This window comes from Lathamus discolor, chromosome 3 (assembly GCF_037157495.1).
Source record: "Lathamus discolor isolate bLatDis1 chromosome 3, bLatDis1.hap1, whole genome shotgun sequence".
Taxonomy (NCBI): domain Eukaryota; kingdom Metazoa; phylum Chordata; class Aves; order Psittaciformes; family Psittacidae; genus Lathamus; species Lathamus discolor.
The window spans coordinates 73,335,879-73,350,385 of NC_088886.1; the positions used below are offsets into that span (position 1 = coordinate 73,335,879).

At 45.5% G+C, this 14,507-nt stretch overlaps 1 protein-coding gene across 4 annotated transcripts; it reads left to right on the forward strand.

Moving 5' to 3' along the window:
* Positions 1 to 287: 287 nt before the first annotated feature.
* Positions 288 to 14,290, forward strand: C3H21orf58 (chromosome 3 C21orf58 homolog). 4 transcript variants are annotated; one of them, XM_065672732.1, is made up of 9 exons: positions 288 to 338; positions 5,738 to 5,809; positions 6,357 to 6,414; positions 7,846 to 7,913; positions 8,469 to 8,609; positions 9,610 to 9,727; positions 11,139 to 11,278; positions 12,464 to 12,633; positions 14,200 to 14,290. In XM_065672732.1, exons 2-9 carry the CDS (start codon positions 5,750 to 5,752, stop codon positions 14,213 to 14,215), a joined length of 771 nt encoding a protein of 256 aa, XP_065528804.1. In that variant the 5' UTR covers positions 288 to 338; positions 5,738 to 5,749; the 3' UTR covers positions 14,216 to 14,290. The 4 variants fall into 4 exon arrangements, with proteins under 4 accessions (XP_065528804.1, XP_065528803.1, XP_065528805.1 ...); XM_065672731.1 differs by lacking the exon at positions 288 to 338 and adding an exon at positions 350 to 633; XM_065672733.1 differs by lacking the exon at positions 288 to 338 and adding an exon at positions 588 to 647.
* The last annotated feature ends 217 nt before the right edge of the window (positions 14,291 to 14,507 follow it).

Here is a 14,507-nt window from a genome sequence, read left to right on the forward strand (position 1 = left end):
TGTGCGGGAATTGGCGAAGCCCTCCATCCAATGCCGAGAGCAGTCGTTAGGCTCGCCCCGCCCACCCTGTCTGGTTCCGGGGATGGACAGCGCGCCCTCCGCCGCCGCTCCCGCTGCCGCCGCTTGTTCCCGCCCCCTTAGCAGCCACCAATGGGAAAGGAGAAGCCGACAGCTCGCCCTGCGCTGAGTGGGCAGTTTCAAACGGGCCGCCAGACACGACCCCGCCCAGGGACGGGAGGCAGCCAATGGGGAGAGGGGGCGGTTGCTGCGCGAAAGCCGCCCCGGGTGTTGCCGAGCAACGGCCAGAGGCGGTTGGGGCGGGTTCCGTGGTTGCTGAGGTACGGTTCCTTCTGTCCGCTCTGCCGCTGCGGGAGCCGTGGGTCCCGGCCTTGATGGCCTCGTCCCTCGCCTTGTTGGAGATAGAGAGACGTGTCGTTGCGGGATTAACCGTCCAGTTTAGTCGTAGGGCTATTACGCTTTGCGGCACACCTGGTCTGTCCCCGTGTGTGTTCCGCAATTGGGTTTTAGCATCTCCCTGCTTCCTTTTTATTGCGGCCGTAAGTTCCCCTGTAGAATCCCTTCATCAAGGAAGAACCAGTGCAGGGAGAGTGAACGGCTGGAAGTAACTGTCAGGTAACAGGGGAGAAGTAAGGTGTTCCTGTCTTAATACTAATTAGCCCTAACAGGTTAATTATATATTATGCATATTATAATATGGTATAATTAACCACTTAACACAAGTGGTGGTTTCTTTGTGCCTTTGATACGCGGATTGACTCCACAACTCGTTAAAGTTGTAAAGTAGGTATGCTTTATTCAGAGCTGAGGTGCATGGGTATCGTTCCTCCAAAGTATGCACACCCAGGGTCGTTTTTCCCTTTACATTTATTCCCTTAAGGCATACATATGCATTAGATTACTGATACGCCTATGCATATTTAGTACCTGTCCCCGCTTCGTATTATAATGAGCTAGAAAGTCCTTTGCGCCTGCGCAGTGCCCCCCTCTGGTCATGGGCAGGGGTCTCAAGATGAAGTAAATGTGTCTTCCTCTTCTTAAACTTTTCACCTTTTAATCTTCGCGTTTGGCTTTTAGGGCTTAGTCGGTATCTCATCTGTAAATCATCAGCTTCTCCCCCTTCTCAATAGACCCAGACATTCGCATTTCATTGTCAATAGTTGCTTATCAGTAGAATCAGGCCTCTGTCTCCTCCCATTATCAGTAGTTTGTGCCTTGTTCTGTTTAGTAAGCATGATAGGTGTTTACAACAGACAATACTTTTGTTTAAGCAAGGGATTCTTCTAACTCTCTTATACAATCCCCTGTATTGTTCCCTTGTACATTTATTAACCCTGTATCACCTTGAAGTCATTAAATCATACTGAAAAACACACGCTTTAATCCAGTTTGTCACTCAGCAGTTCCGAGATAGTCTCTTGCTATCTGGCTTTTTCTTTCCAATGAATACTGAAATGCAAACATCTTCATGATGAATTAACTCCTTTTCTATCCCTGGACCTTTCTATGCATTTAGCCATTAGGTTGGGCTCTTCTCTGTGTGGGTTTTTGTCCCAAATTCAGATATTGCATCATCTAGGCCATGAGCTGGACTTCTCTGCTTCTGTGAACTGTGTCTGTGCCATCTGGGTTACCCATGTCTGTATTATCCACCATCCAAAAAGGATGTAGGGAGAAACATGTTCTCATTCTCGGAATAAACCATTCTGTATCCATCTCCTGGCTTCCCACATATAAATAGGTAAATATTTCAGCATAGGCAACAAGAAGACTGGAGCAGTGTGTGCTCAATGCTCCAAAGAGAAAGGTGAAGACACTAGGAGCAAGGCAGGGCTGGCACCCCTGTCTGCATCCAGAGTTGAAGTAAAAGTTAAGTTTTAAACCACTGCAAAGGTTGCAAGGGGACAATATGTCCTGACGTTCCTTCACGACCAGTTTTGTTCTTCTAAGAATGGAAGTTTCAGTGGGTAAACCATTCAGGGTCATTAAATATGACTCGGGTGGATGTTCTCCTGAGACTAATCCTGGTCTTCTCTTCCTTTGTCAGCCCTGGTGTTTATGTGTTTTTCCTGGTAGTGCTGCCATGCTCTCCCTCACCACAGCCAGGATCCTGAGTTTGCCCCCAGTCAGTGCTAAGAGACTAAGTCTGAATTATGAAGTTCCTTAGTGCAAAAGCTTGTGTAATTGGTACCATCTGAGAAGCAAAAGGAAACAAGTAAGCTCAGAGCAAAGAAGTCCCTTAAAAAAGACAATATGGCATTTATAATGGCAATTTTGCCCAATCAAATATGTCACTTGGAGAAAAATAAGTGGTATAAAATAATACTGCTTGACTTCTTGCTCCAGCTAAAAATGTTTTGGTTTATTCTTGTTGGAGGTTTTAATAATCAACACATGTGTTATATCTTTTTATATCCCCATCTGTTAAAATGTCAGGATTTCGAGTGCTAGTCTAATTGAATTGACTCAAGTGGAAGTATGTGAAAAGGGACCTAAGATCAGGCTGGCAACAAAACCATAACAGAACTCCGGGAGCTGCTGCAACCTATCTGCAAATAAATGGGCAGTGCTTGCAGACTAGTGGTTTGGCGTGGTCATAGGAGAAGACAGTAATAGTGTAGTGAAGTATCATGTATGTATCATATATGATTGGTGTAGTGCACTTAATCATAATTTAAGGTAAAATCATAAATTAGGGTAAATAAGGAGACTTACTTGCACAGTTGCATGACAGCATGAAATAACTCTTAATTGTAATGTTTTATTAGTATGCTTAGCTTCAAATGTACTTAGCAAATAATGCTCTATGCATTATTGCAACATGTGAGGGTGCTGAGTTGCTGGCACAGGGTGCCCAGAGAAGCTGTGGCTGCCCCATCCCTGGCAGTGTTCAAGGCCAGGTTGGACACTGGGGCTTGGAGCACCCTGCTCTAGTGGAAGGTGTCCCTGCCCATGGCGGGGGTTGGGACTGGATGAGCTTTACGGTCCCTTCCAATGCAAACCAGTCTGGGATTCTGTAAGATCCTCTTCTGCCATCTGGCACATTCCTGGCAAGTCATACATTGGCAGTTTGTAAGGTGTCCCTGCAGTAGTGATCCCATTGTGGCAAGGCCATGCATAAGTGCAGGAAAAGCTAGATTCTTTAGCAGATGTGCTGGAAAGTATGTTTTTTATCTAGTATTGGATTGTTACATGAAGCAGAAGTTTTTTTCTCTTCCTTTTAGTCGGCTCAGTTGCTTAACACTGGCACTGTATTTTTAATTGAATACTTAGACTTGTTTCTCTTTGTCAACCTTTCTTGTAACCCTCTATTTGTATTGCAAGGAAGGCTCTGGAAATTTAAATTCCTGGGAAGACTGTACAACAGCAGTTGATGGTAAAACATCAGCTCAGTATTCAGCAGCAGTCTAAAAGTCTACTTAAAGGGTCAGCAAACTTGTACCTGTTGTGGTCATCTGGAGACACCAACATAGCTTCCTTTGCTACCTCACTGCCCAAATGCTGCCCACAACCCTGGTCACCCCATCACAAAAGGGTTTTTGAGATAGGAAAGTAAAGAGAAAAGCAACTAGAATAAACATGAGACTGTGCAGATAGTATAGCCAAGGTGTGGTCATAGGTGCAGCTGAAGCAGCACCTTTTGATAATCACTGATGGCAGAGGCCAATAGGTGGGTATGGGAGTAGTCTGTGTGGGCTCTTGCATTATACCTTCCCTGCTGACTTATGAGATCAACAGGTAAAGGAAATCTGCTATTTGAGGACAAAATAAACTGATTATTTTGCTTAGAAAAGAGGCATCTGAATGGGGATATGGTACCTAAATGATTCTATGATTCCAAGTATCAAGGGGTGTGGAAAAATGCCTGGAGAGCACTTGTATAAATTTCACGTAACAAATGAGAAGCTTTCCAATGAACTTTTCAGGGATCTAGGTTTAAAACAATCTAAACGTGATCATTTTTTGGCCTAACACTTCAATAAACAATACTTATGCAGTTTACTTCCATAACTAAGTTTATGCTTAAGTTTAAGATAAATAGGAAACTCGTTGCCCCAAGAATGAGGGATCAAAGATATTAGAGAGAAAAGAAGGAAAATCTGTGCAGCTTTTAAAGCACCAAAGTGTACACAGAGTGGTTTCTCAGGACAACTGCTGGCACGTGAGAGGGTTTTCTGCTCTGCCTTATCCCTTAGAGCATTTGCAACTGTGCTCTGCCAAAGCAAGCTGAGCCCCAGCTCTGATATAGCTCAGCTATTTTTGGGATCCCCATGTCTTGGTTTCTATCACCTACCCAGAGATACCAGCCTGTGTATTTTTAAGGGCAGACTGTACACACATGCTGTGTGGGTCACAGCTGGAGGAGGTGATCCTACAGCATCTATCAGTTGCTCCAGCCACCAGCAGTGGCTCAGCTGCAGTTTTGCTGTGGCCTTCAAATAAGAAAGAGGTCATAACTTTGCTCTCCAGGCTTAAAATATGATACTGAGAATGAATGACTGTTACTTGACTTCTTTCTCATGCTTTGGTGTTGATTTTATGGATGCCATTGTAAAATGTTGTTGGTTTTTATGCTGGGAGGGCTTTGCTGGGAGACAGAGACACCCTACAGTTTGTTTGGGAGATGATAAGTAAATGGATGTTATACCATAGCCTCTCTACTCTTTTACTCATCCAGGGATAAGTTCTATCTATGCTCCTTAATTTTTTGAGTTTTTAGTTACTACCTGGAGATGAAAATTCATATGAAGAACTATGTCAAAAGTCCCCCTTACTGTGAGATAAATGTTGTTATCATGTATCAATCAGCAAGATCATAATCTGATGCCTATCAACGGTCTTATGTTGAAGAACCATTGGCTTTTCTTTCTTTTCTTCCTGCCCACTAATGTTCTGGGCATTTGCTTTACAAAAGGTAGGTAAACTTATCAGCAATAGTGTGGCCAACAGGGCCAGGGTAGTGATCATCCCCCTGTGCTGGGCACTGGTGAAGCCGCACCTCAAATCCTGTGTTCAGTTCTGGGCCCCTCACTACAAGACAGACACTGAGGTGCTGGAGTGGGTCCAGAGAGGGGCAATCACAGAATGGTTTGGGCTGGAAAAGGCCTTAAGATCATCCAGTTCCAACCCCCCTGCCATGGGCAGGGACACCTCACACTAAACTGTGTCACCCAAGGCTCCATTCAACCTGGCTTTGAACACCACCAGGGATGGAGCATTCACAACTTCCTTGGGCAATGCATTCCAGTGCTACACCTGGAGATTATCTTGTTTATGTTGTGGATTGACACTACACACTTTGCAGCCAGGTTACAGGCACAATACTCTGAGCTACTTAGAGGACACTAACAACAGAGAGGGCCAGGCTTAGTGACAGTTACGAACAAGCAAATATTCACCCTTAGTTACCTTTCTGTGATGTTGCAATCTGTAGCACAAAAATGCATTGAGAGAAGGGGAGAAAAAGCTGTGCGTGTGATTTTATGGTGATCATCTGTACTCAGTTTTACCTGGGAGGGAAACCAAAGCTTTTCTCTTCTTCCTTCATTTGCTCACATTTTTTTTTTGTTTCTTTTTTTTTGTTTTTTTCTTTTTTTTGTTTCTTTTTTTTTCTAATGGAGTTATTCTGTGAAGGTTGTGGAGGGGAAGAAATAAGGATTGAAAACCTCTCTGCCTTTGCTTAGCTTTTTAACCTGTTCTTGCCTGCCTGCTCTTCCAGGAGACTACTGCAATGGCAGATCCTTCAGTGGTGGACCACTTGACGCGACTGAGACTCAAACTCCTAGAAAAGGTAAGGGCAAATCTCTGCAGTGATCACTTTTGCTCTTAATTTTATTCTTGCATGTTTAAGCATTAACGCTATATTTTAAATCATTGTATTTCTGCTGAGATACAAAGAGGATCTGCAGCCAATTGAGAGCCCCTTTCTTCATGCAAGCAGAGGCAGAGCAATGTGCAGTGGTGCTACAGTCACTGTCACTTAAATAACATTGTACAAGTTTGCAAGTTCTTCATATGATCCAGCTCTCTGCCCTATAGAAGAAGTGATGTGTAAGTCTCCTAATTCACCTTGCTATCAATTTCCTGGTCTGGGATAGTTGGCCAGTTGCAAGCATGACTATTCTTTTACCAGAACTAGATTTGTAGTGAGACATTTCGTACTTCTATGAATGCTTCTTGTAGCTGTCACTAGCTGTGATTTAGCAGCTAAGAAGCACTTCTTTTCTCTACTTCTGCTTTATTTCCTCCATCCCAAACCTATGCCTGAAGGTAGGGTTGGAAATTGTTGTGAGCTTTGCTGCCTGACTCATAACCAGGTCTTGGGGTTTTACCAACAGAGACTAGAAAATGAACAGGAGAACCTAGAGAAGATGAAGTCGCCTCTTCCAGCTGCAAGTAAGAGACTCATTTGTTCTCATTATGAACGTAATATGGGAAGGGCTTAGTGATGTTCTCAGACCACACTAGATTATCAAATCTCCTCCCTAAAAGCTACCTACATTTATGTTTTGAATTTCTTCATCTGTTTATTTCTGACAAAGAGAAGTGATCAACCAGCTGAACACTGACATAAGAATGACCTCCTGCCTAGGTGTGCTCTGCAGGAGATCCTACTTGTGTAAGCTCTTCTGCCTAGGAGTGAGCCCCTGCTGCAGTCCAGCTGCATGCTTGGCTTTGGTGACCCTGAAAAGGAGTTGTTAGGATGGCTGTGTGTCTTCAAGTGATCCAGGCAGGAGGAATGATGCACTGCTAATGCTGCTTTGCACCTTTGAATGTAATCAGTGCAGCCTTGTGCAGACCAGAATATGGTTGCCAGCATAAAAAAATGTGACTCAGCTTATGAAATAAGTTGTTATAGTGAAAGAGCTGGTCTTGAGGACTGTGCTGATAAGAGCTGGGAACCATTTTACCAGAAAACCATGCGTGTATAGTTACATCCTGACTTTGGTTTGGGCAGAGAGGTCAGGAATCCCAGCTTTCTTATAAAACTTGGAAAGCTTAGAGAAATCGCTATATAAGCTAGCGAATGGCTCAAAGGTGGTGGATAAGTGTCTTTATGAAACCTTTCCAAAGACTATTGTGATATTTCATGTACAAGTAGTATGTTCCCTACAACAATATTCCCTGGAAGCTACACATGCCATGTGCAGTACATTCATTTCTTTGCATGACATATACACTGTTTGTAGTATCTATGGATTAAAGGCTACCAGTAGACAATCAGTAATGTTTCTAGTTCGGCCTCTGGGCTCATATCTATTGAGCTGATACAAAAATAGTTGGAAACTTACAATGCTGTGGCCAGAAATGAGCAATTCCTTTACCAATGCTTTTCAGAGCAGATGCTCCCAATGCATGTGAAAATATCCTTGCTTATTTTCACTTCAAGCAAGTTCCAGATCAGCCGTAGGTGGGAAGAATTGAACAGAAAGTTGGTTCAGAACAAAAAAGAAACAGCAAAGGTGACATTCAAAGCTGGGTTTGTTTGGATGTGTCACAACAAACTTTCTGTTAGTCTTCTCACAATCATCCTGTGCAAGTACAGAGTATTTGTAGAACATTTCCAACTGAAATGAGTTTCTAAGCCAGGAGGTTAAAAAGGGTCTTTAGAGAGTTTATTTTATGTTGCCTGCTAGACAGCTGTGTCTGCATGGGGTATAAACTCATTATCCCTTCATGGATTTGACAAGAAAAGTAGCCTAAAGCCTTTTGTGGAAGAAGTCAAGCTCTCTTATAACACCTTTGTCCAAAATCTCATAATGTAAGTTCTATAATAGCTCTGTCTTTGTGATCCTTTGAGAAGATAATGGCCTTTTCATCCTCCAGGGAACAGATGTGAGGATATGATACAAAGTGCCTTAAGGCGAAGAAAAGATCTCCTGCAGGAGCTAAGGGTAAGAGTGGAAACAACAGAAAGGGTCAGGTTATCTGCACATCCACTGCTGAAGTGGATTCCATTTTTTCCTGTTGTTTAGTTCTTGAGCTGGGGCCTGGAGAACCCTGCTCTAGTGGAAGGTGTCCCTGCCCATGGCAGGGGGTTGGAAGTGGATGAGATTTAAGGTCCCTTCCAACATAAACTACTCTACGGTTCTATGATTTCTAGTCTTTGGAGGATACTCACCATTAATGAAACACTTTTCCAGGCTTTTGTCAGATTGTTCTTTACTTTTTTACTCCATAGCTTTTTGCTTGTGCTGAAAACTGCATGGCTTCAAGACGTGGGGAGAAAACTCTCTTTATACTTGTGCAGGCACTGATTGAGTGCTTCCCTTCATGCAGTGGTCACTTGTGGTCTGCCCATCAGACACAGGATGCAGTAGCGATTGAGTGAGCAAGGCTGTGTCCTGCTGCAGGCTCTAAGGGCTAATCCCATTTATTCCAGAGAGTGTAACAATCCTACCTGCTTTTCTCTGAGCACATTTTCTTTAGGAAGGTACTTGATTTTGCAGGAGCAGCACCTTCTGGAAGAGCTTTCACAGCCCCCTGCACCAGCTGGAGGACACTGTCACAGCCACAGAGCTGCTGCCCCACACATCTACCAGATACCTTTTCCAGCTCCAGAGGAGCCACCAAGGATTATCCAGCAGATGGTAAGGATCCTCTCTCCTATGAAATGCTGCTATAGTGCTGTGCCAGTCTGAAACAACAGCTGCTTGGGAGCTGTATGGAAATGTTAATTTCAAGGGAATGCTACACCTCTTGCTGTTGTATGGGACCCTTACTGCCCTAGGCAAAACCTACAAATAAAGCACAAAATTCATGGGGGGAATGATTTACCACAGGAAGGAGGTAGCAGGAGGAGTGGGAGAATTGCCCACACTCCGCTGTGGTAGGTGCAGCATGACCTAGACTAGATTTCCAAGCACCCTGTCTAGCCCAACCATAACAGTGTCCAGTGTTGGGGAATCCACCACTGCACTGGGGAGATTATTCCTTGTGCTCCTTGTGAAAAAGTTTCCTCTTGTGTCTAACCAGAATCAACCCAGGAGTAACCTGTGCCCATCACCCCCTTTTTTTTCCATATGACTCCTAGTAAAAAAGGAGTCTCCATCTTCTTTGTAGCCACCCTTTAAATACTGGAACGTGGTGATAAGGTCTCCCCTGATCCTTCTTTTCTCCAGGCTGAACAGTCTCAGCTCTCTCAGCCTTTCCTCATAGAGCTTCCCAGCCTTTTGTGACCCTTCCCTGGACCCCCTCTAGCCTGTCCATATCTTTCATGTAGAGCAGGGACCTAAGCTGAGCACAGTATTCCAGGTGTGGCATGACAAGCACTGTGTCGAGTGGGATAATGACATCTTTATCGCTGCTGGTGATGCCCTTGTTGATATTCTCCAGCACCCTGTGGCTTGCTTTGCTGCAGCAGAACACTGTTCACTCATGTTGAGCTTGTGTCCACCAGGACCACCAGGTCCCTTTCTATAGAGCTCCTTCCCAGTGAAGTAGATCCCAGCTTGTGCTGGGATTTCACAGGAGACAATGTCCAAAGACCCACTGAAGTCCAGGCAGATGACATCCACTGCTCTTTCTTCCCAGAGATGAGGAAGTCAGACAAATCCAGGAGCAACTTCTTCCTTTTCCTTTCTTTTCCAGATGCCACCTCAGCCTGCCACCATCATCCAGCAGCTACCTCAGCAGCAGTCTCCCCTGATCACACAGATCCCCCCTGCCCAACCTTTTGCAGCCCTCCGCCCTGGAAGCATTAAAGAAGGTAAAGTACCCACCTGACTCCCACTCTCCAGGCTGGAGAGGACAGGGAGGTGCCACAGCAAGTAGGAAGAGGGCACAGGACAGCATCCAAGCTAGTCAGTGACATGCTGGTTTGTGACCAGGCTGCTGCTGGAGCTGTGGGAATTGCACTGGGCTATATGTGCTAGATATAATTTCTGAGAACCTTTCAGATAAACTCTTATCACTAAAACTAAAGAAACAGGGACTACAAACTCGGCAAAGCCAGATGAAGCTGCCAGGGAAGCTTGGGAAAGCAAACCAGTTCAAGACATGGCACTGAGTAATAAGAACAAAGTCAAACTCATGTATGGATGATTTCAAAACTATCAGTCAGGTTTCTAAAACCTGGTTTTATTCCTTTCTTTTTTAACTCCCTTAACCCGTTGCTCAATCTCCTCAAACAATACAGGCTTTTGTTAAGCTCTGTGTTTGGAAACAAGACAGAACAGCTAAAAGCATTGTTCCAAATATAGTGCAATGCCAATAAAAAGTTTGTTTCTAAACATAGCTGGATGCTACTGGGAAATAAGACATGAACAAAACCCTTGGATGATTTCCCTGGCTCAACCTTCAGTCAAAGGTTTCTTCGTCCCACAGAGAAACCCTCATTCATGAAACTGCAATTTTTCTCACCTCTTTCTGCCTGGAGTTTTAAATCAGAGTTTATTTTCATAAAGAAAACAGTCCCAAATTATGCATGACTGCTGAAGCTGATAGATGTGAACTACTTTTGGTATGCCCACAAAAAAGGACGGTTGCTTGTTTTCCCTCTTTCTTAATCCCCCCTCCCTTCTCCCCCCACTTCACAGGTCATAGAATCGTAGAATGGTTTGGATTGGAAAGGACCTTAAGGTCATCCAGTTCCAACCCCCTGACATGGGCAGGGACCCAGAGACCATAGTTAATGGATTTGACGTGCATGCAGTGGACTCTAAAGGTGGCACTGTAATATCATATAAGTTTGAGGAAACCTCTCAGTGATTGTGGGCTGAAGCAACGGATAGCACTGCAAGGAGCTGGTCCATGCTGGAGAAAGCAAGAGAGCTCTAGTGCTCAGCCCATCTCCAGCATAGCCAGTGGGGTGGGCTTGCAGGGAAACTAACAAACAGAAGGTGCTCAACAGCAGCTTTCTTGTAGAAGGGAGGAGAAACAGGGAAGCTAGCATTAACAGTCTTATTCATAGACATGAATTTTGCACTGCCTGGGTAAAGAATGCTAATATTCATGTTGATCTTACAGGTCTTTTCCAGTCTAGTTGATTCTATGTATCTCTTTCAGCTGATATGTCTTGGTTGCAGTGACTGGTCTATATACCGGACGGCACTTCTCACTGAGGTGCCTCTGCTGCTTTTAAAGTTCTTATTTTCTTCCTTGGGGTGACCTCTTCCCAGATATGGTAGAGATGATGCTCATGCAGAACGCTCAGATGCACCAGATCATCATGCAGAACATGATGCTGAAGGCTCTGCCACCAATGGCATTCACACAGCCTGCTGGAGCCAGCCCTCCACTGCTTCACTGTGCACAGCAGGTAACAACACTGGGGTCTGAGGGGCATCCTTGCTTCCACAAAGCAGTGGTTGATCTCCTTGGGATGCTTAACAAGGTGTGCTACTGAGTTCTGAAAGGGCAGATATTATAGGGTTATTTCCAAAACATGTCCAGTGCCTGATAAGAGGTAGATGATTTTGAGCACATCCTTTGGTGCCCAATTCCTAAGCTGTTTCTGACAAGGTGATTTAGCTCCTTAGCATCCTTAAGTGCTTTGGAAAAATGTATTTCTAGACTCATCTCTGTGGCATTTATTACCAAAGAAACAAGGACAGATGATTGCTGGGGAGGAAGGGAGCTCCCAGTGTCACAGAAAGTTAGGGATGTTCCCTACCCTTCTTTTGCCAAGCTAACTATGTATTTCCTTGGGCTGTAAGTCACATTTGCTTTCTTTTTCTCAGATATTAAGGTTGTTGGGTTCTGAGAAATAACTCCCAAAGTCCTACAGCCTTTGCCCAGCTCATTTGCATCTTTGCCACATGCTATTTGTAAAAGCCCCCGAGCCCTGGGTTTAACAGAGGGGTATGAAACACAATCCTCCTCCATAACCCATCCCATGGCCTGGAGGGAGCTGACAGGTTTCTGCATCTGCTGGGACAGAAAGCCTCTGACAGCAGCTGCCAGCTCTCACATTTCAGGGCACTGATGTCACAGGAGGCCACCCGAGGAGCAGAGTTGGCCTCATCAGCCATGGTGCAGGGTGGACTTGCTGTGGGGATGGCAGAGCTGCACCGAGCATTGCCTTGCATGGAAGTCCTTTTCTATTTCCCCTACATTCTTCAGTTTCTGGGTTTGAACAGCCTGTCCTCCCTTGCTGCTGGGGAGATGTCTGGGCAGATGGTGGTGCTGAGAGTGACAGTGGACACATCTGCAGCTTTCTGTGTCTAAATGGAGGTGACAGGGGAAGAGTATGCATCCCCCTGGTTCCCACCTTCCTCCCCAGCCCATCCTGTCACTGTGTTTCCCTGGTGTAGACCAGTGGGCTAAATGTGAATGCTTCTGAACGACAGAGGTGGAATCGGAAATCACCAAGTGTTTCCTGGACCTTCTATGTTGGAGCCTGCAAAACTCATGTCCAGACACATCCTGGAACCCAGCCCGGCATCCAGGGACCCTTCCCATAGGGGCACAGCTTTCACCTATCACCCTTTGTCTCTCTACTAAGGACCTGCAGGTTCCTGCTCCCCTGGCTGTGAAAGCAGACAGGCCCAGGCCACCCGTGGTGCACCACCACCATTACCCTGCTGCAGGGATGCTCCCCGTGCCCCATGAGCAATTCCCATCCACATCCACAGCACATCACTGGACCAGTGGCACGATCCCTGCCCTGCCCACGTAAGTAAACAGGGAGCCATGATGTAAATTTTTAGCCCTTCTGTCCTGGTTTTGGCTGGGATAAAGTTACTTCTCTCCCTAGTAGCTGATGCAGTGCTGTGGTTTGGCTTTAGTCTGAGAACAATGCTGATAACACACTGATGTTCTAGTTGTTGCTGAGTAGTGCTTACTCTGACCAAGGACTTTTCAGTTTAAACCACACCACCTTCCTTCCTGCTCAGATGGGGGTAGCAAGGTAGACCATGTAGTCCTTTGTGGTTCTTCACTAAATCCAGTCCTGAATATTGTCTTTAATGCAACAGTGGCATTGAGGCAGATTAAGTAATGATTTGGTGTGATCAATGTTACAACTTGAGTAATTAACCCTTGTTTACCAAGGAATAAATGTGAGGATCAGACAAGGTCTACAGATGATACTAACCCGTGTCCCTGCCACAGAGCCACAACCCACCCAGCAATTACCATGGGTGTTTGAGGTTTGGGTTCTCCTTGTGAAGCCAGCAGGGACCTGCTATATAAGGGCTGCATGTATTTTTCATTCAGGGTCATGTAAATCCAGTAGGATTTACGTTCTTACAACACTGCTGAGGCCTTTGCTAATCAGAAATTCCTGGGGAAAAACCTTACCACCTCTCACCAAGAAAAATGGTACAAAATGAGGAAAATACTTGAAAATAAGGCTGAGCCTTTGGGGTAAGCATGGGGACTCACTGTTACATGAGTGAGAACAAAGCTTCTAGTTCTGTGCTATGGCTCTTTGTGAACAGAAGGACAAGATGGAGCAGCTGCATTCTCAGGCATAAGTGCCCTGCTGGCAGGGCTATCTGTATAACCCCCTTAGGATGGGATTTGAATTCCTGAACAGATTATTTACCCAATGGGATTATAAGGGATAAACATTCAACCCATTTCACTTTTGCATGGGTTTGTAATCTGTACCAGTAAAAATCTCTTGGTTCCTTCCAGAATGGTACCATTAGCTGTTTGCAGAAATCAGCAAAGGAAGATGTTGAGCAGCTCTGCTCTGGAGCCAGACTGAGAGAGCTGGGCTGGTTCAACCTGGAGAAGAGAAGGGGAGACCTTAGAGCAGCTCCAGTGCCTAAAGGGGCTACAGAAAACCTGGAGAGGGGCTTTGGACAAGGGCCTGTAGGGACAGGACAAGGGGAATGGCTTTAACCTGCCAGAACAGGGGAGGCTGAGATGAGCTCTTAGGCAGAAGCTCTTCCCTGTGAGGGTGCTGAGGCGCTGGCACAGGGTGCCCAGAGAAGCTGTGGCTGCCCCATCCCTGGCGGTGTTCAAGGCCAGGTTGGACACAGGGGCTTGGAGCACCCTGCTCTAGTGGAAGGTGTCCTTGCCCATGGCAGGGGTTGGAACTGGGTGAGCTTTGAGGTCCCTTCCAGCCCAACCCAGTCTGGGATTCTATGATTCTTCCTGTTCTTCAGCTACCTTCCACCATGAGTTATAAGATCTGACACATCTACACTGTGCTTTTGCAGCTGCAGGAAGCATGCACTGATGCGCTGCTGGCTATTACCAAACATAGTAAAGCCATTTTTCTTGTTGCAGGTGGCCCACATACTGACAGGACATGCTCCTCTCAACTGGACCATAGCATTGCTGAAGTCAACCTGTATTTGAACCGTTCTGTCTGATTGACAGCCTAGTGTCAGTAAGACTGCGCGTTGTTGGTATAGGAAGTAGCAGAACTCTGCCCTACCTGTGTGAACTGGCTTCACACACTACTGGATAAATAATTCTCAGTGAAGAAGAATAGAAGGAAATCTGCTCCTGCAGGGTTTGAACACTGAGGTGCAATAAGTGCAGTCCACGTTTTCAGCCCCAGGAGGGCTCTGATTCCCCATCTTTCCCAAATC